The sequence below is a fragment of the Vipera berus genome (assembly GCF_964194415.1).
Source record: "Vipera berus genome assembly, chromosome: 6".
NCBI lineage: Eukaryota > Metazoa > Chordata > Lepidosauria > Squamata > Viperidae > Vipera > Vipera berus.
This window is the reverse complement of record NC_138208.1, coordinates 32,846,875-32,871,795: the sequence shown is the minus strand read 5'-3', so window position 1 is coordinate 32,871,795 and position 24,921 is coordinate 32,846,875. Positions and strand designations below refer to the sequence as shown.

Genomic DNA, 24,921 nt, shown 5'->3' with positions numbered 1-24,921 from the left:
GCTCTTTCACTGTTTCAGGTTGCTGACCCCTGCCCTAGGACAAGGGCCGGCAACCAGAAACAGTGAAAGAGCCACTCGGAACCAGTTCCCTCACAAAAGAAAAAACTGGGAGCCACAAAGAAGGGTGCGCATGCGTGCGCATGTGCGCACATGCGCAAAACAACAGGCTCCAACTCTTCCCTCCAGGAAACAAGAGGTTCGCGGACCGGTTTTCACGCCGACTTCCAGCTGCTGCCACTACTGCTGCAAACTGGAAAGGGCGATTCATAGCTTCGGAAGCCTCCCAAGCAGGAAAGCATGTCCCAATGAAGCCTTTTCTTACCAGGCTTTGCTGCAAAACCCCACATCGTCCAGGGCCCCTGTGATCACCCAGAAGTGACCCAACAAACAGCACACGTTTCTCGGCCTGCAAAATTCCACAAGCGCAGCAAACGCCCTCTCCGAAGGGAACCAGGAACCTTCCGCTCCCTAAACCCAACGATTGGCGAATGGCGTTGGCTGGTCTTCTCGCTCCTTTCCCTCCCTCCCTCCCTCTGCCGCCGCCTGCCATTCCCGCGGCACCTTTACTCCTCGCCTTTACCTTTGCTAAGCCTGCCTGTGATGAGTTTGAAGAGGGTGCGGGCAAATTTCACGAAGCTGCGCTTGCACCGCTTCCCACACCTGCTCATGGCTCCCGAGGAGGAAGGGCCCGGCTTCTCTTCTGCTAGCTAGCCCAAAAAGTCCTCACCAACTTCAAGAGCACAAAACTCCCAACTGAAGCTGGGTGGGGGGAAAGAGAGGCGGCCCTTTCGCTGCCGCTTCCCCGGATGCTGGGCTTCCCGCGCGAAGCTTGCAGCCTTGGGAGGCACCTGCGCCACCCGTTTGGAGATTGGCCGCCACCGTCAAACATGGATGAAGGCAGAAGCTCTGCAAACGGGACGGTGGCAGTTTGGAGAGCTGCGCGCGCAGCTCTCCAAACTGCTGCCCCCCATTTGGAGAGCTGCTGCCTTCGTTCAAATTTCTTTCAGCCCCGAAAGGCACCAGCTCTCCAAACTTCCGCCTCCCCATTCTCTCAATGGGACTTTTTTACTCCCACTTTTTTTCCCCCAGAACGGCAGAGGACTGGGAGCTGCAGGAGACGGCTTAAAGAGCCGCATGCAGTTCCAGAGCCGTGGGTTGCCAACCCGTGCCCTAGGAACAGTATGTGTGGTATGACAGGTATGGCAGAGCAGGAGGGAACTAGAGAAAAAAAGTGTGACAAAGCTCACTTGCTCCCCCTTCATTTTCTTCTTCTGTCTTTCTCTTTTTCTTCTAACTGGTCTACCCCTCCTTTCTTTTTACCTCACTTTTTTCTGCTCTTCTTGCTTACTCTCAAACATACCCCACCTCTCTTTTATACACACACAAACACACACACAGACTTTCTTTTTCCCCATTCCTGTAGAGATTCCTAGAGCAGCAGGCAGCACCAAGCTGATTGGCTTAACTTTCTGAGATCTAAAACCATGAAGCAGATTCCTAGATAGGAGGATCTGCTTCTTCTCTAGGAATCTGTTTGATGAAAATGTTCAGTTGTAATGGAGGGAAGTGTGCAATATTTTTGCAATGGCCATAAAGCATCCTTTCTGGGGCCATAACTTTAAAAGTCATCAAATGTCCAGCCGTAAGTTGGGGACTACCTGCAAAAAACTCTTCCTCATTGCAGAATCAAGAAGTCTTCTTGTTTGCTATTTAGAATTGGACAGAACAGCTATCAGAGCATAAATTACTGATCCCTAAACTTTCAGAATATAAGATTGCATCTGTATTCAAGGGCGGACATAGAAGATTAAGGTTAAGAAATCAGAACCATCTGTTGAATAGGCTAAGAGTTTGGCAAACAGAAAAAGGCAATGGGAAGAATAAAGTAAAAAAAATGGGTGCTGGGAAACTTTCAGGAAGTATACCATGCATACACACTTGCAAACTATTGGAAACAGCCTTCACATCACCTGTATGGAGCTTTCCAGAAGACACAACTGCTTTAAATGTTTTAAGGTATTTAATTCATGCTAACATATATTATAATGTACTTTTAAATGCATAGCCTTGAAATACAATGCAATAGCAAACACAAATTTGACCCCAATTTTAATATCCCAAAAATAATTACATAATAGTTCATATCTGCTTACTTTTGTCTAAATTAAAACAGTAATGAACGCTGAGTGATGGGATTCCCTGCATGTAAGAACTCCTCTTTTATTTTTTACTTTTTATTTTATAATATTTTATTAGTTTTCTAATTTTACAATTAAACATTTAAAAAGTAATGTGGTGACTGGGTAATCAGTAATTCCATAACATAAATCTTTAGCAACAGATCTCAAGTTACATCATCAGATATTTCCTCTCTTTTTCCCTTAATATCTACTATCTCATATTGAACTAATATAGTTCTTATTATCAACTAAGTAAAACCATCTTTGTTACATTTATCAATAATTTTTAACTTATGCACATCTTAATTGTATTTGCATTCAATCTTTATAATCGCCCGGCTGCCCTGTTTAGGGTGACTCGCTCCCTCCTTAATCAGGAGGTGAGGGAGGAGCCCTTGCAGGGTCGAGCCAAGGAGTTTAGCCAACATGTCAGACAAAATCGCTCGGATCCGGACTGGTTTGGACTCTGACTGGGCAGAGTCTGACGGTGAGGACATGGGCGGTCTTGGTAATGTCATCTGGGAGGAGTTCGATCCTGTGACTCTGGAAGAGGTGGACAGGATTATGGGGAAGCTGAGCTCCACCACGTTTATTGGACCCGTGCCCCTCCTGGCTGGTTTATTCGGCTTGGGAGGGGACACGAGGCTGGCTTCAGGCAGTGATAACTGCTTCTTTGAGTGAGGGCAGTTTCCCCACCGCCTTGAAGGAGGTGGTGGTGAGACCCCTCCTCAAGAAGCCTGCCTTGGACCCAGCTGTTTTAAACAACTATCGTCCGGTCTCCAACCTTCGCGTGGTGGCACATCAGCTTCCTTTGTTCCTGGAGGAAGCTGATTATCTGGACCCGTACCAATCGGGCTTCAGGCCCGGGTACAGCACGGAGACAGCATTGGTCGCGCTGGTGAATGATCTCTGGTGGGCTCGGGACAGGGGTTGTTCCTCTGTCCTAGTCCTATTAGACCTCTCAGCGGCTTTTGATACCATCGACCATGGTATCTTACTGCGGCGTCTCAGGGGGTTGGGAGTGGGAGGCACCGTTTTACGATGGTTCTCCTCCTACCTCCTGGGACGTTCACAGTCGGTGTTGGCAGGAGGGCAGAGGTCGGCCTCGAGGCCTCTTATTTGTGGAGTTCCTCAGGGGTCGGTCCTCTTGCCTCTCCTGTTCAACATCTATATGAAGCTGCTGGGTGAGATCATTCGTGGTTTTAGGGTTGGGTATCATCAATATGCTGATGATACCCAGCTTTTCATCTCTACTCCAAACCACTCCAGTGATGCCCTCGATGTGATGTCCCGTTGCCTGGAGGCGGTTCGGGTCTGGATGGGGAGGAACAGGCTTCGGCTCAACCCCGACAAGACTGAGTGGCTGTATGTGCTGGCATCTTGGGAAATTCAGATTATTCCATCTCTAACCATGGGGGGTGAGATATTACCCCCCGTAGATAGGGCTCGCAACTTGGGTGTCCTCCTAGATTCACAGCTCTCGTTGGAAGATTATATCGGAGCTGTGACCAGGGGGGCCTTCGCCCAGGTTCGCCTGGTGCGCCAGTTGCAGCCCTATCTGAACCGAGATGCCTTGTGTACAGTCACTCATGCGCTCGTGACCTCCCGTTTGGACTACTGCAATGCTCTCTACATGGGGCTGCCCTTGAGGACTACTTGGAGGCTTCAGCTGGTGCAGAATGCAGCCGCACGAGTGGTGGTGGGGGTTTCCCAATACTCCCATGTAACACCTCTACTCCGCGAGCTGCATTGGCTTCTGGTTGCCCTCTGGGTAAGATTCAAGGTGCTGGTAATGACCTATAAAGCCCTAAATGGCATGGGTCTGGATTACTTACGGGAGCACCTGCTGCCGGCATCAACTTTCCTTCGTCCAGTGCGCTCCCACAGAGAGGGCCTCCTTAGGGTGCCGTCGGTCAAAGAGTGTCGACTGGCGGCCCCCAGGGGGAGGGCGTTCTCTGTGGGCATGCCAGACCTTTGGAACCGTTTTCCGGTTGAGCTCCAGATGGCTCCCGACCTTCGCTCCTTCCGACGTGATCTAAAAACATACTTATTTGAACAAGCCAGCCTGGTCTGATGGGTTTGGGGTATTTTGATATTAATATTAATTGTATTTTTATTGGGCTGCACTATTTAATTTCTTTTTAACTTTTGTATATTGTATTTTTATTGTTTTTGCCCTGTATACCGCCCTGAGCCCTTCGGGAGAAGGGCGGTATAGAAATTAAATTATTATTATTATTATTATTATTATTATTATTATTATTATTATTATTATTATTATTATTATTATTATTATTATTATTTACAATCAATGTCCTGTTATTGCTTTTCCCCCAGGCTTTAGGGGAATATTTCCCCTCAATATTCAACTTAACATTTGGTATGTTATAATTTCCAAGCTTTAGGTGACCAGTTTCCCTTATCTGAACTTCTACATTTCCCCCTTTTTATAACAAAATCTAATATTCTAAATACACATCTTATATACCACTTTACAATGCTTTACAGCCCTCTCTAAGCTGTTAACCAAGCCAGCATATTGCCCCCAACAATTTGGATCCTCATTTTAACGACCTCGGAAGGATGGAAGACTGAGTCAACCTTGAGCCAGTGAGACTCGAACTGCCAAACTGCTGGCAACTGGGAGTCAGCAGAAGCAGCCTGCAGTGCTACATTATAACCACTGTGCCACCAAGGTTCCTGATCAATGGATTTCAACTTCGAGAATTTTGTAGCAAACAAAAGATTTCTGAGATTTCTAGGAACTAAAATTCATAGATATGTTATTGTTCAGGCTGCTTTAGATAGTAATTGGAATTCAGAATGCAGATTGGAATAATTTATTTCATCAGATTCTGAAAACCCTCACAATGATAATACAATGACTAATAAAAGAGGAGTTCAGACTTCCGGTTTGCTATCAAGTATTGGGTTGATCCATAATTCTTTTTAGAATCTAGGAACTCCTTGACTTCAAAATGTTGTTTTCCCTCCACCATAATGGGTGGTGGAGGAGGAACCATGGCTGGCCTTAAAGGTGAGCTTAGTTCACATTTTAATAGTCTACAATGAAATACCAGATGAACCTTTCTTAATGTTTTTGGAAGTTCCAATACTATGGTTACCGGGTTGATGACTCATTTAATAGGGAATGGTCCCACAAAGTTTGGTCCTAACTTCGACGGCTGTAGAGATTTTAAATACTTTGTGGACAGGTGTACTTTCTCCATGACTTTAAATGACTTAGGTTCTACCTGCTTTTTATCTGCCTGCAGTTTGTAAACTTCCCTAGCTTGTCTAATGCTTTTCTCACTACCGACCACATATTTTGGAGCTGTGCAATCCATTCCTTCAGGGACGGGGTGGTGAAGGCATTGGGTTGAAGCTTTGTCCTGTTGTGATCTGGAATGGGGTATAACCTATGCTGGAGTGAACAGCATTATTGTAAGCCACTTCCGCAAAAGGAAGGTTGGTCCAATTGTCGTTGATAATTAATAAAGCATCTTAAATATTGTTCCAATAATGGGTTCGAATGTTCTGTCCCACCATTTGTTTGTGGATGATGACTAGATGACAAGCCCTGGGCGGTACCTAGGAGGTCCAAAAAGGCTCTCCAGAACTCTGAGGTAAATTGCACCTCCCTGTCTGAAATTATGCATTGCGAAGCCCCATGCAATCAGTAGATATGCTGTACAAACATTTTTGCTAGTCTTAGCTGTGGGAATTTTTGAGCATGGGATGAAGTGCACCTGTTTGGAGAACAGGTCTGTCACCACCCAAATGACAGTGTTTCCTGCACTCTCTGGTAGCTCCATGGAAATCTCTCGCCAAGGTGCTGACAGGGTCGCTATCACCTGTAATAGGTCCAGTGTTTTGCCTTGTCTCTGTTTTGCAGTTGCACAAATGGGGCAACTAGCTACATAGCTTTCAATGTTCTGCTTTATGAATGGCCACCAGAACTGCCTCTTCACTAAGTGAAGCGTCTTCACGAACCCAAAGTGTCCAGCTGCCTTTGAGTCATGACAGAGTTGCATGAATTTCAGTCTCTGGGGTTTGGGCATAAATAGCTTTCCCCGCACCCAGGGCAGCCTGTCATCCATTGAGCAGAGGTTTTTATGACTCAGGAACCATTCATCTATTTCTAGAGCTTGTCTGAACACTATTCCTGCTGTGCTGTCTAGGGGTTTTCAATTTTTTGCTTGTGCCCGTGTGGTTACTGGAGCTGCTAACTGCTTAGAAGGCATGAGGGGTTTCACCACCTCTGTTTTTATACTATTATATTGTGGCAGCCTTGATAAGGCATTGGCTAGGAAGTTCTTTCCCCCCCAGGCAGGTATTTGAAAGTGAAGTTAAATCAGTGGAAGTGTTGGGACTACCTTGCCTGTTTGGGGGACAATTTCCTTGGGGTTTTTAAAGCTTCCAAGTTTTTGTGATCAGTTCATACCTGGAAAGGGATTTTATTTCCTTCCGGGAAATGCCTCCATGTGAGGAGGGCCCAGCATAAGGTATAGGCTTCCTTCTCCCATACTGCCCACCTCTGTTCAGTTTCTGTGAGTTTTCTCAATGTGTAGGCACAAGGTTAACTGGCCCTCTTGGAGCAGTACTGCACCTACTGCTACGTTACTACCATCTGCCTGAATGGCAAAAGGTTTTTCTGTGTCTGGGTGCTTTAGGAGAGGCTCGGCTGAGAAAAGTCTCTTTAATCTCTCAAACATGGCTTGACACTCAATAGTTCATTTCAGTGGCTGGCTAGGTTTCGGCTTGCTCTCCCCGTTTTATTTTAGTAAATTGATAATAGGGAGTGAGATTTGTGTGAAAGAGGGGATGAACTATTGGTAAAAGTTAGCGAATCCCAGGAAACTTTGCAATTGCCTCCTTATGCACGGCAGTGCCCATTCTAGCACTGCCTGGACATTTTCTGGGTCTATCTCTATCCCACTGAGATAGTCGATACCCCAGAGTCACTTTTTTCCTTATGGAACTCACACTTTGACAGTTTGGCGAAAAGTCAGGTGGCCCACAGTTTATTTAGAATTGCCCTGACTAGTTTAATATGCTCCTCCTTCATTTCAATGAAAATTAAGATGCTATCCAAATACACAACCCCCTTGTAAAGGTGCTCCTGAAGGACATCATTTATCAGTTGCATGAATACTGCTAGCGCTCCCTGTACTCCAAATGGGGCACCCCATGGGGCAGTTAAATGCTGTCTTCCATTCGTCTCCTTCCTTAATCCTAATCCAATAATATGGTAGTAGGTCCAATTTCAAGAAAATCTTCACCTTTGCTAGGTGAGCCAATATGTCTTTCATTAGTGCCAAGGGATATTGTTTTTGCACACCGCATTCAAGGATCTATAATCCATGCAGAGATGTGCATTTTACTGAACTAGACTTGAGAATAGTTTATAATTTGATTCAGAGAAACATAAATATAGTACTTAACAGACTGATGCAAAGGGTGAATTTGGTAAATTTGAATGCATAGCAATATTCTTTGGTTTACTTACATGCTAGCCAAACTCTCCATATTTATTAATGAGATATTCTTATATATTTTGGGGTTTTTTGTATATATTTTATTGGTATTTTTTAACATAACATAAATCATTCAGTAATTTGTAAACAGTATGTTGTCTGGGTAACATTTATAAGACAATCTTTAACAATTGATTTCTATAATCTATATTCCATATGTTAATTTCAGTTGATTTCACCTTTCCCCAAAGTATCTTTCTTTGCAAACATTAGCTTAAAACAATTCTCATTATTTTGATAAACAACAATTAAGTATATAATTTTTCCAATATTCCTATTTGTCATTTTAGTTGCCTTATCGTAAATCCTTTTACCGTGCTTATTTCAGCTTATTTCTCCCAAATTCTAAATACACTTAATAGTGACAATTTTCTCAACAATTAACTACATTTACATTGGTGGATTTAATTCTATTTTTTCAATATAAGCCCTCTCATACTTTTATATTTCTTAATCAATAGGTAAAAAAGTAAAAAGAGAAAAGAAAAGAGGAGAGAGACAAAAAAGAGGAGAAAAAGAAGAAGAAAAAGAAAAGCACTGAAATACAAAAATAACATACTACTTAAAATATGTATCCCTCCTAATTTAATATATATTCCCTCAATTTCTTATTCTTTTTGACCATAGCTGAGAAGGTATTTAATCTATTTAAACTTTAAGCATTCCATTCAATAGATCTAATCATCTAATCCTTTAACTCTCATTCAAAACATTTTTTATGCTTTTCTTATCGTCACATTTAAATAATTAAAACGTTCGCTTTGTTTAAATCATTTCAACTTTTTTTTACAGAAAAAAAAGAAAAAAAACATATTGTATTAGTTAAAAAAATTCATCCCTCTAAAAGTAATGTATTCTAAAGTTTTTCCATTTCTTTAGCCATATTCAAACAAATGTTTCTTATCGTATTAGTTAACAAAAAAATCATCTCTCTAAGAGTAATATATTCCAAAGTTCTTCCATTTTTAGCCATATTCAAACAAATGTTTCTTTTTTAAGTATTCTCTCTGATAAGTCCCATCATCTATTTTCTCGATTTCCATTTTAATCTTTTTTCTCTGGCCATTACCTTTCTTAATCAGTATGTTTTGCTGCATCATTCGTTTCCCTATAAAGTATTTTTTCTCATTCTTTTCCTTATCTTCAAAGTTGCTTGGACATGTTGAAATATTTCCTATTTGAATTAAATCATGATTTTTTATTTTATACGGTTCCATCTTTTAAGTCTCTATCCTCAGAATTATGTTCAGTCATCTCTACTGTGTTTTCCTGTGAAATTAAGTTGGAGGTAAGTTGATTCATACTCTCAAGGTTGTTATGTATTTCTTTGTGGTTTAAAATCATTGTCCTTTGAAATTGTTGCCACTTAACATATGTTTCCTTTTGTAAAGTATTCATTGCTTCAGATTTGTTACTCTCACTTTGTTTACACAGCTGCATTTTTTAAGAGCTTTGAGGGTCAGAAAAAAAAATTCTCACACACCAGCAGGTGTCAGAATTTGCTCATTTTTCAGATCTTTCTAGTCTTCTTCTCTCTCTCTCTAAAGGGTAAGTTTCACCGCTTCCGGTAACCAAAAGGAGGGAGTAGAATCCCCCTCCTTTTTTCCCCCAAGATCTCTTATTTTTGGGACTTTCTTCTTCAGGAAAATAAGTAGGATAGAGAAAATCAATATTCTTACCCAGATTCAAGCATGCTGTTTAAAATCCGCTTAGTTTAAAGCTTATGACTTCCGTTGTTTTCAGCTATGACTGGACAATGGAGTTAGCCAGCCTTTTCTTCTGTTGGTTTCTGGGAGGCTTCTCCTGGACCATTCGGGGAGACCGCCATCTCTCCTAAGTCCCTGGGATTTCCTTCCTTCATTCCACCCCTTCAGGGTGGGTTCTGGCCCCTTGGGGTCCTCAACAAAAAGATATTTCAGCCGAAGGGTTTGGCATTCTGAATCTTCCTACTGCTCTGCTGGAAACAGGAACCGGAAGTCCAAGATATTCTTATATATTTTGGACAAGTACTTAGTCATTAATCTAGATGACATTTTGATTTTTTCAGATCTTTCGCTACATTCCACATATAGGAATTCATTACAGTGCCTATGCAAAAACAAACTCTACATTAAGTTGGAAAAATATGCCTTCTTCAGTTCAACTACTGATTTATCACATCTCTACAGCCCCCAATCTCTACTTACATGGTCAACAACTAGAAATGTTAAAGATTTCCAACATTCTAGGTGTTCTATGCCCACATCAATTTTTAATTAAAAGTTTATACATTCCACTAAGCAAAATATGTTGACAGTGAGAACAGATTGGCAAACTACAAATTCAACTAGACCTTTCAATTGTTAATTTTAGGAGAAATATTTTTCTCAATTATCTAATTTGCTGACTTTCAACTAAACCATAAACTTTAATACTTAACAATAGACTACCTGCAGTGCTTATTAGTGGAATTCAATTCATTAGTTTTGAATTGAACCATCTTGAATTGAAAACATTCCATTTTGACCATTAAAACAGCTGCTGCAAGTGTAAAAAAGGTCTGAGCATTTTAGAACTGCTTCAAACTTGGAAAAATTATTAATTGTTCAGTTTTGAGTTCAAATTATTTCTGAAAGGCTGAAAAAAGCCCATTTTCTGTTTGAACCCAGGCTATTTTGAAATCAAGGCACTTTAGTACAAATATTGTGAGCATTCCTAGAGGTTATGTTCATTACTAAATGAAGTAGGTTTATAATAACATCTGAGCTCAGGTGAGCTCCCATTCTGTTCACATATTATAGGAATTAATATAGGTTGTTGTTAAATTTCCTGGAAATACTGGTAGGTTTTAGAGACACCTTACTTCTCTAATAGGGTGAGTTTCCTGTTATATATGTTACTAAGCCAGGAAAGACTAAAGCATCACACATCATACTGCAAATACTACAATAGCATAATTTTAATCCATTTTGTTGTTAAATCCAAGTACCAGTGGCTAACATAAACCTTAAAATTGGTCTACTATATGCACAGCCCAGTATTTGATGCTAACCTAATTCCAAACATTAATGAAGCTATCATTTTGCAGCACTGTGATTAACAAATTAATAATTTAATTAATTTAATCAAGTATATATACTCTAAAACAGGGGTCCCCAAGCCCCGGGCCATGGCCCACTACTGGGTCATGAGCTATTCAAAGCGAGTGCACATTCATGCCCCCTTGCGCAAGCAGCAGGTGAGCGCATGCACGCACATTCCATTTTCATGAGCAGTGGCCATACATATCCACTGCTCACACAAATGGAGCTGCCTGCTTTCCCATTGCTCATGCAGAACCATCCCCTTTTCCTCCCACTCACCCCATGCCGGTCTGCAAAGCTGGAAAGGTTGGGGAACTCTGCTCTAAAATCTAGCTTGATTACTGTTTATCTGAGAAGACATTTAAGGTCTGAGAGCCAGTTTGGTCTAGTGCAGAGATAGGCAACCTTGGCTCTTTTATGACTCTTGGACTTCAACTCCCAGAATTCCTGACATTTTTGTCATGCCTTTCACTAGCTATTTTGTGCAAATATTAATATTTTTTCTTCAGAAGATTTAAAAACAAGAAGCATTACTGTAATTCAATCTATATATGTTTATCAAGTTTATCATATTTTCTATATGTTTATCAAGAATTTTGCTAGTAAGGCTTACTTCCATGCAAACAGTCTTGGGGTTTATCGCTTTGCTTATTAGTTGAAAAGTATCTGCGCTCCAGCTCCAAGCCAGAAATAAAAAATTAATTAGCAAACACCCCCCCCCATACACAAACACAGTTTATGAACTAAAACTAATGCTGATGCTCTTGGTCTTTCAATTTTTTTTATCTGAATAAAAAGTACATTGTGGAAAGTGTTTGTATCACAGGCTCAAAGCCCAGCTTTAAAAAGGCTTAGTTACACGACAGTATTATTTTTTGAGAGTTTCAAATGTATCAGAATAGAAAAAAATAAAAGGAGTGAGTGGTTTTAAGTATTCAGCTGATGGGTCAACAGAGAAGGGTGCAAAATTCTACATCCGTCAGTCATCATCTAATGTTCTTTGTTGTTCACCTTTTGTAGAGTAGAGGAGATGGAAACAGCTTTTCTTCTGCCCTGCTCTGTAACTTCCTTGACAATGCCCAGTCTATTTTCTTGTGTAACACACTTTTGTATTCAAAAAAGCAGAACAAAAATATCACTAGCATTAGAAGGTTACTATCCGATTTCGAACTAAACACACACATTCAACCGTACGTTGGTGCTGCTCACAATTTACAAAGGAGGTGGAAGTTTTAAGTTGTAATGACACTCAACAAACAAACCTACATTTTGTTAAAAACATCACATTTCTTACTTTTTTTTTGGACGCGGACTGATTGCACTTATAATCTGCCTAAGAAAGATGCGGTTCAATCGGACACCCGGTTAAAAGCATCTTCCAATAGTGTTCCCAAAAGCCATTAGTCTCTTCCCACGATAAATAGTAACCAATATGGCAAATGAATAAATTATCCCTCCTTTTTCTTTATTCTACATTTTTAAAACCAAAAGCTGTCCAAACGGCACTTCGGGGACGGGGGAGGCAAAAGGCAAAAAAGGGAAGCTGCCAGAGAGCGACGACGAAACCAATACAGTACACTCTCTTTCTTTCGAAACCTTAAACATCTGTAGGGAGCTACAGAGCACAGTAGAGAAATACAGAATTGCCCTGATCAAAGCTAGGAACCGGTGCGGGAGCAAAGGGTAAAGAGTGTACGATCGAAGATTCCTCTCTGGTCTATTTCCCGAGCCCCACGGAACAGCCTCGGGAACGGCAGAGAGAAGATGCATCAAGTGCCAAAAGGAGATGTCACTCACCGACTCCGTATTTCTCGTGCTCTGTAGGAATCCACATGCTCAAGAGTGCGCCTTTTGGTCGTCTTTTTACAGACAATGCCAGAAACAGCTGCAGATCCTCTCCAGCTCAAAAAAACAGCAGAAGCTGCTGCCGTTGCCAACAATTCCCTCCCCCACGCCCAGCGCTACTAATTACAGCCGCGATTGCTCTTTGCGCGCGGCTCAGCTTAGCTCCGCAGGCTCTAGCGGCGAAGTCATTGTTCTGATTGACTAAACCAGGCGCGCTCTGGGACAGTTACAGCGAGCTCCGCCTCCGCCCCATCGAACCTTCAAAGGGCCCCTCTGCATGCTGGGAAACGGAGTTTTTTGCTCACCAACCATCCGGGGAAGACACGCCTATCTAACATGCAGCAATTCTTGGAACCCGTTGGTGAACCAAAAGACGCCCGCACCCGGCATGCTTTGGGCCAGGTGGAGAGCTGGCGCCAATCCAAGGCTGGAAGGTGGCGCTTTGGGGAGAAATTTCTATACCTATATTACGGCCTGGCGAGATGGCTTGTTCGCGGGACTGGGCGGCAGAGAGGAGGAAGGGTGAGTCGGTTATATTCTTCCCGGCGCTTTCCCCACTCCTGGGGAGAAAGCTGTGGCGCGTGCCTCGAGTGTCAAGATTCCCGGGGGTTCTGTTTAGAAGCTCAAAAGTGAAACGCTGGGCAAATTTGAGGGTCGGGGTTAAAGGCTTAAAAGAGAATCTAGTTCCTTTTCCGCGCGGCAGCGAGAAATCCTTCAATGTATATGTAACCCCGTAAAAATTGCACCTTAATAGAAGCATTAAGGAATCGGGTTTCAATTTTTTTAATGTTGTTAAAGGGCAACGTGGCATTTGGAGGGGAAGGGGAGAACAGCCATTAAAAAGTGGCTTGAAATGAGTCGTCGTAGATACAGTAGAAACATTCCACCCTTATATTTCTGTTCAGATCTTCGCTTGCTGAACTTTCAACATGTTATGAATAGGTGGTTAGAGGTCTCATAGAGGGGAAACAATCCGCTCAGCAAAACTGTTGTTGAATTAAGCGCGTGGTGTGAATCCAGCAGGGGACATTTATAAAGGATTTTGTACCTTAAGGTGAACAAAATCGGTGGTCATTTATTAATAAAACAAACTGATTTTATAGTGGGAATTATAGTGGGAATTCAAACTGCAGTGTGGTGCCTTGTTAATTGGACATAAGTACTACAGGTAGTCCTTGATGTATGAACACAATTGAGCCCATCATTTTTGTTGCTAAGTGGGACATTTGTTAAGTGAATTTTGTCCTATTTTACAACCTTTCTTGCCACAATTGTTAATCACTGCAGTTGTTAAATTAATCTGGCTTCCCCTTTGACTTTGCTTGCAGGCGTTGGCAAAAGGTGATAACATGACTGACTGAGACACTGCAACCATCATAAATATCAGTCATTTGCCAAGCATCTGAATTTTGATCACATGACTATGAGGAAGCTCAGTGGTTGTGTGAAAAACAAGTCACTTTTTTCAGTGCTGTTATAACTTTGAACAGTCACTAAATGAACTGTTGTAAGTCAAGGACTACCTGGATTGCATTGGTGTGACTCGTTTCTAAATGAGTATGTTTATATGTAATTGTTTATGAGGCGGCAGGCCTTTACATATTAAGTGAAAATGTTGAAGATAGGTTTGTAAGTACTTTGAGTTTTGCCCTCAAGTGCACTTTTTTCACAATGAAGAAAATACCTTGATTTATTCAACTGATTTGTTTACTAAGCCAGAAGCCCCCAACGTTTTAGGCACCAGGGACTTGTTCCATGGAGAGAGGTTTTTCCGCTGACTGAAGGGGGCGTGGTTTTGTGTGCTGCCTGCATCCCGCGTATGGGACTTCGCTTGTATGCGTGGACCATTTTCTGGCATGCTGCAGACTGGTGCCAGTCCTTAGACCAGGAGTTGGGGATCCCTGTACTGTATATTCCCTGAGTTTCTGGCAGCCATGGACCGATGCTGATTCTCCAAAGCACCAGAGGGCAAGACAAGAAACAATGGTTGGAAACGGATCAAAGAGAGAAGCAACCTGGAATTAAGGAGAAACTTCCTGACAGTGAGGACAATCAACCAGTGGAACAGTTTGCCTTCAGAAATGCTGAGCGCTCCATCACTGGAGATTTTTAAGAAAAGACTGGACAGTCACTTGTCTGAAACAGTATAGGTTCTCCTGCTTGAGCAGGGGGCTGGACTAGAAAACCTCCAAGGTCCCTCCCAGCTTCTATTCTATTTCTATTCTTATTCTTATTCTTATTCTTATTCTTATTCTATTCTATTCTAATTGGGGATCCCTGATTTAGAAGATGATTTAAAAGGCAAAATCTGGAATAAATCTTGAACATGTTTTTTATATATAAAGCTTATTAATAAAACCATTTTTAATGTTTCCCAATTCATCTTCAATGTCAGAATCCATTTATATCACATTCATAAATGTATGTTTAAAACATCCCCCCCCATGGATTCTGCCATCTCCCAAGGAAGGAGGAGCATATGTGGATTCAGCCTGCCTTAGGTTATTTCAAAGGCCAAGGGAACCTTTTGAACTGGGGGGAACAAAAGGGAGGGTTAGAGAAGAAGGCATCTGGCTTGTGTCTAATTTTAACTCTGGAGAGGAAGAAGGCAATAACCATAAAGATTTGAAGTTCCTTTTCCCCCACGAAAGGGATGACATGAAGTAGAAGGATGGGGGCTGACCAAATAGGGTTGAGGGAAGGGGGGGTTGAACCGGGTACCCTTTATAAAATTTCAATTTGTAAAACAATACTAAATCCTGTCTTGTATTCCCACAACCAAGCATGTCCTAGTAAAGATTCCTTTTGGACTAGAACTGATTCCAAGAGTTTTTGTTTTCCTAAGACGTGGATTGGGATGGGTCCTGATAGTAGACAGGACTTGCACTGAAAGTCAACCTGGAAGGGAGAAACCTTACCAGGGGACTTTGCAACAAATATTATGTCTGGCGACGAAGCAAGAGAGGAGGGAAGCCCCACGGAGAGGGAGTCTTCCCCCCGAATGGAATCCCAGAGACAATGGGAAACTGAAGCGGCATATTTCCCCGGGGAAGAAGCCGTGGAGCAGCACGACCGAAAACCCCGGTGGTCGATGGGCGTAGGAAGGAAAAATGAGTGGGAAAAGGCATCGGGTAAAGTGACCCTGAGACGGAGCGACCACCAGCCGGAATGGAGGCAACAGATGGAGAGCTCCCTGCACGCCAGTGAGGAGGAGCGGATCCTGGAAAAAGCCATTGATCTGATGAAAGCAACCCTGAGCTCACTAAGGGAGGAGAGAGCTGAAAAATGCAACCGAGGCAGCACCTGGGGCCGCAACTGGAGAGGTAACGGAGGGGATCCAGCACCTGAAACCCTGGGGCTGTCCAACGGAATGGGAGTCACTGCCTCAGCAGTACCCCCCCTCCAGGACCACAGACAGGGAGCAGGATGAGGAGAGAGACCGTCCACGGCGCAGACAATGCTCCAGTCAAAGACTCCCGCCCCTGGAAACAAAATTCAAGGGGGAGCCATCACGATTGGGGTTTTTCTTAACCCAAGTCCTTAGCTATATGGAAGAATACTGATGGGACATCCCCAGTGACAAAACCCGCATCCGAATTGTGCAATCTGCCCTGGACGGACCGGCTGCAGACTGGGTGGTGAACCTACATGACTCCAGTGCCCCAGAACTCAATGATTTCAACCGGTTCATGGCATCCTTGAGGCGGCATTTCGAAGATCCCTTGGCTGATCATAAAGCCCGGGAGAGAATCAAAACAGTGAGGCAGGGCAGACGGCCGGTGGCTGAATACACCCAAGAATTCCGAGCCATTGCCAGCAAGCTGCACTGGCCAGAAGACATCCTCCTTAGCCATTTCAAAGACAGGCTAAACTATGACCTGTATGAACCTTGCCTGTCTCGAGGAGACCCACACCATCTCGACGACTGGTATCTCCTAGCAGAGGAGGGGGAGATAGACCTTACAAACTAAGAACAATTTTGTTGAACAAGTGTCCCTATTATCTAAACATTGGTATATATTTTTAAAAAATGTTTTACAGTGCAGAATACAAATAATAGTTAAGTACTGTTGCATTTATACAGTAGAAACTGGAAAGTATTAACATTGTAATGATTAAACTAAATTAAACCTTTCATAATACAAAATTTATATGGATGTTAAATATAATTTCTAAGATATAAATAAAATTTCTTAAATTGTACAATTGATGCTGAATATAACAAACATTGTTATTACATGTTTTTGAGTTGTTATTGATTTGACAAATCCATATATTTTGTTTAAGGGGAAACTTAAATTCCTCAATTAAATTTCTAGCTTTTTAAAATTATTTAAAGTGTTAATTCCTTGAATAGATTTTGTATGTGAGAGAGAAAGAAAGGATTTAAGATCTGCACTTTGTGATTAAAAAGATTATATGTGGAATCACTTTGGAAGAATATTTCAGCTGTAATTTTATAAAATGTTTGCATTTATTATATGCAACTAAACTACAAGGTACCTTATGTCAGACTAAATAAGCCATGATATGAATGCATTTTGATATTGGTTTTATTCAGTAGACTTTTGTATGTTCATATTGCATTACTAAATATGTAGTGAATCTATTTTCAAGAGTCATATTTGGGGCAATAAAAACAACTAAAATTTCATTTGCTATGCCTTGAATGAAACCACAAAATAGGCAATCTGAACAATAGAAGTTCTTAAATGTGAAATAAGATCATTCACATTAAACCTTGCATTAAAAATATTAAACATGCTAAGAAAATCAGAAAGTTCACTTCCCCCAAATTTTGTTACATGATCTAATATCTGGGTAACAAATCTCTGGATGACCACTTGGTGGTAACAAAGAGATACAGAAAGCTGATAGCTTCTTGCTGGGTGAGGATAGCTATGGGTACAACTTTCAGGTTTGTTCAGATAAAGTAGCTCTTGTATAAAATATTTTCAATGATGAGCAAAGCATTAAAATACAATTATTGTTTATTTTAAATACATCTGGAATGGTCTCTCTAGAATAGGGATCCTCAATCCCCACAAACAAGCAAAGTGGGACGCAGGCAGCACACGAAACCACATCCCCTCCGGTCTGTGGAAAAATCTTTCTCCACGGAACCGGTCCCTGGTACCCAAAAGGCTGGGGACCTCTGCTCTAGAATGCACACTTGAAACATCCTTCTTTAGGTCATGATCTGTATCATACATGGCAAAATACACATAATTATGTAAAGTTGAATATTACTCCATGACTCTTTTCAAATACCTTGGCAGCGACATGAACTGTTACTACAATGCTAAGGAAAATATATTTTAAGTTTGGTCTAATTTGGGCAGCTATTCTATTCCAACTATTGAGGTCTTTCTTTTTTCTTCCATTCACGTATATTTCAATGCGTCTACTCTGGTACCCATCGCAACACTTGGTAATGCTAATGAAATTGCAGCATGTAAAGCTTCCTTGTTGAACAGGACTGGTAAATGTGTCTGTTTAAATATAGCTGCATTTCTGTCAGTCTTTTGATCTGCAGTATGTGCTACAATTTGAATCTTGTTGCTCTTCTTTAACCTACACAGTTATGAATTCATGCTATGAAGCAGCAGATGCTTGGAAAGATCAATATATGGAGGCAAAGAAATGGCTCTGCTAGAGAATATACTTTTTTCAGAAAGACATAAATCTTTTTCAAGGATTGGTATGATATGGACTTCTAAAAGTCTTGCAAATAAAATTCTAAAAGTTGACATTTTATCTAAATCTTTTTCTGATCACAACTCAGTTCTTTTGGTATTTAGATAAAAGAGTTTGAGTTATAGATGGAGTTTAAATGAATCTATCTTGGAAAAGGAGATGATCATAAAGGACTGTAAAAAGAAATTAAATGAATATTTTGATAATCTAGGTAAAGGGACAAATTTAATGACTGAGATGCTAGTAAAGCAGTTATGAGGGGTTATTTTATACAATATAATTGTCTAGAGAAGAAAAAATGCCAAGAAAAGATGCAAAAGACTGAAAGGCTCCGGCAATTGTGAAAAGCTTTAGCCTTAAATTAAGCCTGTTTATCTTCAAAGGAAACTTTCCTTTTTTTATTGAAAAGTTTTACAGTACATTTTATTTATAACAAAACAAAACAAAACCCCTCCCAACCCCCTCCCCTCTTCCCAACCCTCCCCAATACCTCCCTCCCTCCCCCTCCCCCCTCCCCGACTTCCCAGAGCTAAATACAAGGTATAAAAGTAGAAACAATCATAATCTACCATATGCAAACAACAATAAACTATTAAATCTATCGCACTTTAACTCTTATAAAATGACTACAAGCAATATCACATCAATACTTATTCAAATGCTAAATGAAACTTTAGTCCCATATTTATTCTGGATGTAATCAATCCATTTTTTCCACTCCACAATATATCTCTGTTGCGAATGGTCTTTCAAATACGCTGAGATCTTTGCCATTTCCGCCAGGTTGGAAACTTTTAAAGTCCATTCTTCTATAGTCGGCAGTTCTTCCTTCTTCCAATATTGCCCTACTAAAAGTCTTGCTGCCGTAATTAAATTCAACATCAACTTAGTGTCCACAACAGTAGTGTCAGTAATAATGCCCAGTAAAAACAATTGCGGACAAAACTTTAACCTTTTCTTAAATATCTTCTGCATATTCCACCAAATTTTAATCCAAAATGCTTTAACCTTCTTACAGGTCCACCATATATGAAAATACGTTGCATCTTCACCACCACACCTCCAACATTTAGTCTGACAGTTCAGATACATACTTGCTAATTTTTTAGGATCTAAATGCCACCTATAAAACATTTTATAAAAGTTCTCTCTTAAATTTTGAGCTTGCGTAAATTTTACATTTTTCACCCAAATCTTTTCCCAAGTATCCATTGTAATGACCTTGAAAATTCTGAGCCCACTTTATCATACAATCTTTAACAAGTTCTGTCTCTGAGTCAATTTCTATCAGTGCAAGATATATCTGTTTGATATGTGCTTGACCTTGATTTCTAATTTGCTTTACCAAATTTTCATCAGTCATTGAAAAACCAATTTTCTGATCTTCTTTCCACCTGGCCTGTAATTGCCCATACTGAAACCAAGTTTGAACAATCTTTTCTTCTCGTAAGAAATTATACGGCTTCAAATGCCATACATTCCTTTCCAAACTTAAAATTTCCTTATATGTAGTCACATCATGTTTAAACCCAACACCTATATTTTCTATTGTGTGTTTCGGTATTGCTCATAAAGGTATCTTATAATTTAGCTTATGTCTATACTTTTTCCAAACTCGCAACAGAGCATGTCTTAAAATATGCACCTTGAACACATTATCCACCTTATCATACAATAGGTATGCATGCCAACCGAATAACAAATCATGACCTTCAAGATTTAATAATCTCACTTGTGTTAGATTAATCCAATCACTTATCGCTGACAAAGCAGCAGCTTCATAATATAGTTTAAAATTAGGCATTTTAAGACCACTTCTCTCACGCGTATCCTGCATAATCTTAAATTTAACTCGTGGCCTTTTCCCTGCCCAAACAAATTTATTAATACCCTTTTGCCATTCCTCCAAATTTGAAACCTTTTTAAGAATAGGTATCATTTGAAATAAAAATAGAAATTTCGGTGAAACATTCATTTTCACTGCTGCAATTCTTCCCAATAGAGACAATTGTAGTTTTTTCCAACTATCCAATTCTTTTTGAACTTTTCCCCATAGCTTTTCATAATTATTTTTATATAGCTTTGCATTTGAGGGTGACAAATATACCCCCAAATATTTAACCCTTTTGACAATTTCAAATCCCGTTAACCCTTCTAAAGCAGCCTTTTGTACTACTGTCATATTCTTAGACAACATTTTAGTTTTTTGTATGTTAACCTTGAATCCAGAAACTCCCATATTGCATTATTATCTCCATCAATTCTACAACAGAATTTTCTGGCTGGATCACCGTAACAACCAGATCATCTGCAAACGCCCTCAGTCTGTAATCCTGATCTCTTATTTGAATTCCCTTAATTTTTTCCGAATCCCGTATTTTAATCAGTAATATCTCCAATGTTAAAACAAATAGTAAAGGTGACAGCGGGCACCCCTGCCTTGTGCCCTTTTCAATGTTACATACTTCGGTCAGACTATTATTTACTGTTATACGGGCTGTTTGCTTTTGATATAGTGCCCTAATTGGTTGTAAAAATTTATCCCCAAAATTCATTTTATCTAATACTTTCAACAAAAACTGCCAATCCAATTGATCAAAAGCTTTTTCAGCATCCAAAAAGATCAACCCTGCAGATTGTTTCTTTCCAGAAATTCCAACAAATCAACTATATGCCTCACGTTGTTCATTTGTCTACCACTTATAAACCCAGTTTGATCACCATGAATTACTTGTTGCAGTACCCTCATTAATCTGTTAGCTAAAACCTTAGCAAATATCTTGTAGTCCGTATTGAAAAGTGATATTGGTCTATAATTTTTTGCTTGAGTGACATCCTGGTCTTCCTTCGGTATCAAAGAAATAAAAGCAGTTTTCCAAGACGGAGGCACCCCTCCTCCCATTTGAATTGTCTGAAACAATTCCCTTAATGGCTTTACCATCTCTAACTGTAAATTTTTATAATACACAGCAGTCAACCCATCCGTCCCTGGCGCCTTGCCCACTTTCAATTGTTTAATTGCTGAAAAAATTTCTTCCTCAGTTATCAATTGATTCATCTCTTCCTTTTGTTCTTGTGTAAGAACAGGAATATTAGCATTCATCAAATATAATCTTATCTCTAGCATATAACTTAGAGTAAAAATCAACAAAAGTTTTCTTAATAAGACTCTGCTGATACACTACCTTACCCTTATGTTCTATTCTATCTATATTAGAAGCCCTTTGCTTCTTCCTTAACAAATAAGCTAACCATCTACCTGGTTTATTGGCATTGCAAAAAGTATTATGTCTAACATACCGTAGATTAGTTGCCACTTGATCAGCCATCAACTTGTCAAACTGTCCCCTTAATAAATTAATTGCCTCTTTAATCTTCACATCCGATGGATTCAAAATTAAAGCCTTTTCTTTTTCCCTAATTTCATTCTCTAATTCCTTCCTCCTAAATTCCAGATTACGTCTATATTTGTTATTCAAATATATTAACACACCTCTCATATAAGCTTTACTAGCATCCCAGACCATTTCAATAGAAGTACCCTTATGCATATTAATTTCAAAAAAATCCATCTGTTTTTTACATTCGTCCACATTTTCCTGATTTCTAAACAGATTCTCATTTAGACGCCAGGAGCGCCTATCTCTATTATCCTTGTCTATCTCTAGCCAGACTGGGCTATGATCAGACATGGTTCTTGGACAAATCTTAATCTTCTTAGTCCTGGAAAAGAAATCATTGGTAATTAGTATAAAGTCAATCCTAGAAAAAGATTGATGTCTATTGGAAAAAAAGTATAGTCCTTTTCTTGCAGATTTCTTTCTCTCCAAATATCTCGCAGTTCCAAATCATCCTTCATCTCAAAAAAGGATTTAGGCAGTTTAGCATGACTTGGAACACTTTTAAAGGAACCACTCTTGTCCATTTGTACATCCAAAACACCATTCCAGTCTCCCATAAAAATAAAAGATTTATAATCCAACTGAGTAATCTTGCTGTGTAGTAAACTATAAAAGTCTGCTTGTTGTTGATTAGGAGCATATAATCCAACCAAAAGTATTTTCTTGCCTTCTATTAACAGTTCAATTATAACATATCTTCCTTGTTTATCTGCTTCAATTAACTCCGCTGTCAAGGTATTCTTAACATAAACAACCACTCCATTTTTCTTGTCCGTTGCAGAGGCGATAAATTGTGTACCCAGTCTTGAATTTAATAAGTACTTTTGGTCCATAACTCTAATATGTGTTTCTTGTAAACAAATAACATCATTCTTAAATTGTTTTAAATATTGAAAAACTTTCTCTTCTGCGGTGAATTTAAACCATTAACATTCCAAGTTAGAAACTTTGTCGCCATCCTTCGCGACCCGAAGCTTTTGGAGCGCTTCTTCCAGGATCCCCTGTACTTTCTTAGGTCGCGCCCCTCCCACAGCTTCGCTATAGGTATGTTTTGGAGGTCCCATGACTTTGTGCTGGTCTTGTTCTTGTTCTCGTCTCATTCGTCTCGAAGCAGCACGCATCATCCTCTGGTCTCTAGCCTCTTCCGATGATACTGAAATTTGATCCACTCCTGTAGCTTTCTCATCTATCTGCGTTGTTCCTTCAGCACCTTGTAAGCTCTCACTGTGTAATTGAGGCTCTCCCTCGCCATTCTTCTTTGTAGATTCCAAAAGTGGTATGGGGGTTGCTTTTAAAATATTACTGTAAAAATCACGTGCCTGCATCACTGTAATAAGACGATGTCTCGTACCTTCATGCATCACCACCATACCCACTGGTATCTCCCATCTGAACTTAATATCACGTCGCCTTAATTCTTGTGCTAAAAAAGCAAACTCCTTCCTTCTCCTTAGGATTCTTGGAGGGATCTCTTTTAAAACCAAGACTTCTTGCTCAGCAATTGCAAATTTAGTATTGTAAGAGGCTTGAATGACCTCATTTCTGATTGCTCTCTTTGTAAAATAAACCACCACATCTCTGGGTAATTTCCTTTGTCTTGCAATCCACGAATTAACGCAGAAAATTTTGTCTATATCTTCCATAATTATATCTGCTGGTCGCCCTAGCACCCCTTCCAGAGCCTCAGAAACCATTTCCTTCAAATTTTCTTTAGGATCCTCTTTTAAGCCTCTGATTCTCACAGCAAACTCCATCTCATGATACTGTACCAAGGTCAAATCACTATCAATTTTTTCCACCACATTCTCAGTCTCTGAAAGTTTTCCATCTAATCTGATATTATTTTGGCTGAGATCTTCCACTCTTTCATCCAAACGCTCAATACATATAGCCATGCCTTGAAATGCAAGTAAGATGTCTGCCCTTATTTCTCTTAGCTTCTCATCCAGCTTTTCATCCATAACCTCAGCTAGTTTTTCTGTTAACTTCTCATCCAGCTTTTCATCCATAATCTCAGCTAATTGTTGCGATTGCTTTTCCATAGCCTCTTGCATCACATTCTGCAAATCTTTAACTGTAAGGGCTGGTGCAGGTGCGGGTGCAGGGGGCAATAAAGCTTGCAACGAAAACTGCTGCACTGGAGAAGCCCCCGCGCTTCTAAGGACTTTAGAAGATTTAGCCGCCATTTTCACCCACTATTGCCTGCTATGCACTTTCACTTTCAAACTCCGCAAAGTTTATTGAGTTAAAGATCATAAATCCACTTTCACCTGAATCTCCTGTATCGCTCTGCCTGCATCCAAGTTCTCCAAAGTTCTCTCTTGCTGGCAGGGATGGTTGCAGACGCCCTGTTCTGCTCCAAAAAGCTCGGAGCAGAAGCGCCTCGCAGTCCAGAGCAAACCCAGGCTTCAGGGGGGCTCAATCCTTCAGCCGCCAAAACTTCTAAGTTCCCCTACCTGGGCGCTCAACCCCTCCTCTTCTCCCGAGGAGGGGGCTTCCGAGCCCCCAAAACAGCTGATCGGCTCTGTTTTCGGCGGCTCTACGGAGCCGCGGGGTTGACAGCCTGAGAATGGCTGCCTCCGGCGACGCCTTACCATCCGGAAGTCCCAAAGGAAACTTTCTAAAAGCCATATACAGACTCAAGGGGGTAAAACTAATTACATTTGTTTAAAGGGATTAAACCTACAGAAGTCAACACTTTCGACTCATTGCTAGCCTAAAATACAGACTAAAGTATTCCAATAACCAAAGCACACAAACGGAGCCTCTGAATTACAAAAAGCTGTAAAAACTACAAAAATCCTTATGGTAACCCAATCAAGCTTCCAGCTGATCCATACTAAATAAACCCACCTCCTTTCCAACATGCTTGTCTGCCATCTTCAGCACTGATTGCATTCTCCTGGCTGAAGAAAACAAACCAGGGGACCTTTTCTTCCAGGAACAGCTGCTGCTGCTTCCCTGTCCCTTATACACTTATGAGCATTTCAGCGTCCCCAGGATCACATTTTTTACATTCAGATGCTGGGCAACTGATTTCATATTTATGATGGTCACAGTGACCCAGGGTCATGTGATTCCCTTTTGCAACCTTCAGGGCGGCCAGGAAGAGCCACTGCAAGTCACGGGGAAAAGGTCTCTGTGCTGCACGTTCCATTCCTGAATCCAGGCAGCCCAAGGCGGCAAAAGCCCCAGGGCT

At 40.7% G+C, this 24,921-nt stretch overlaps 2 protein-coding genes across 4 annotated transcripts in view; one reads left to right on the top strand and one right to left on the bottom strand.

Moving 5' to 3' along the window:
- LOC308669743 (dedicator of cytokinesis protein 4-like) overlaps positions 1 to 12,715 on the bottom strand; it is a gene marked incomplete at its 3' end in the record, with an annotated part of 137,212 nt that extends 124,497 nt beyond the window's left edge. The window contains exon 1 of the mRNA XM_081330618.1: positions 12,577 to 12,715. Coding sequence (XP_081186744.1) covers positions 12,577 to 12,613 — 37 coding nt within the window. The 5' untranslated portion in view covers positions 12,614 to 12,715. The remainder of the gene's footprint in view (positions 1 to 12,576) is intronic.
- Positions 12,716 to 12,975: 260 nt separating this feature from the next.
- ZNF277 (zinc finger protein 277) overlaps positions 12,976 to 24,921 on the top strand; it is a 146,428-nt gene continuing 134,482 nt past the window's right edge. For 2 of the 3 annotated variants that reach the window (XM_081331107.1, XM_081331105.1), the window contains exon 1: positions 13,033 to 13,146. In XM_081331107.1, coding sequence (XP_081187233.1) covers positions 13,107 to 13,146 — 40 coding nt within the window. In that variant the 5' untranslated portion in view covers positions 13,033 to 13,106. Of the gene's footprint in view, positions 13,147 to 24,921 lie in introns of all 3 variants that reach the window. The other variant, XM_081331106.1, reaches the window with a different exon arrangement.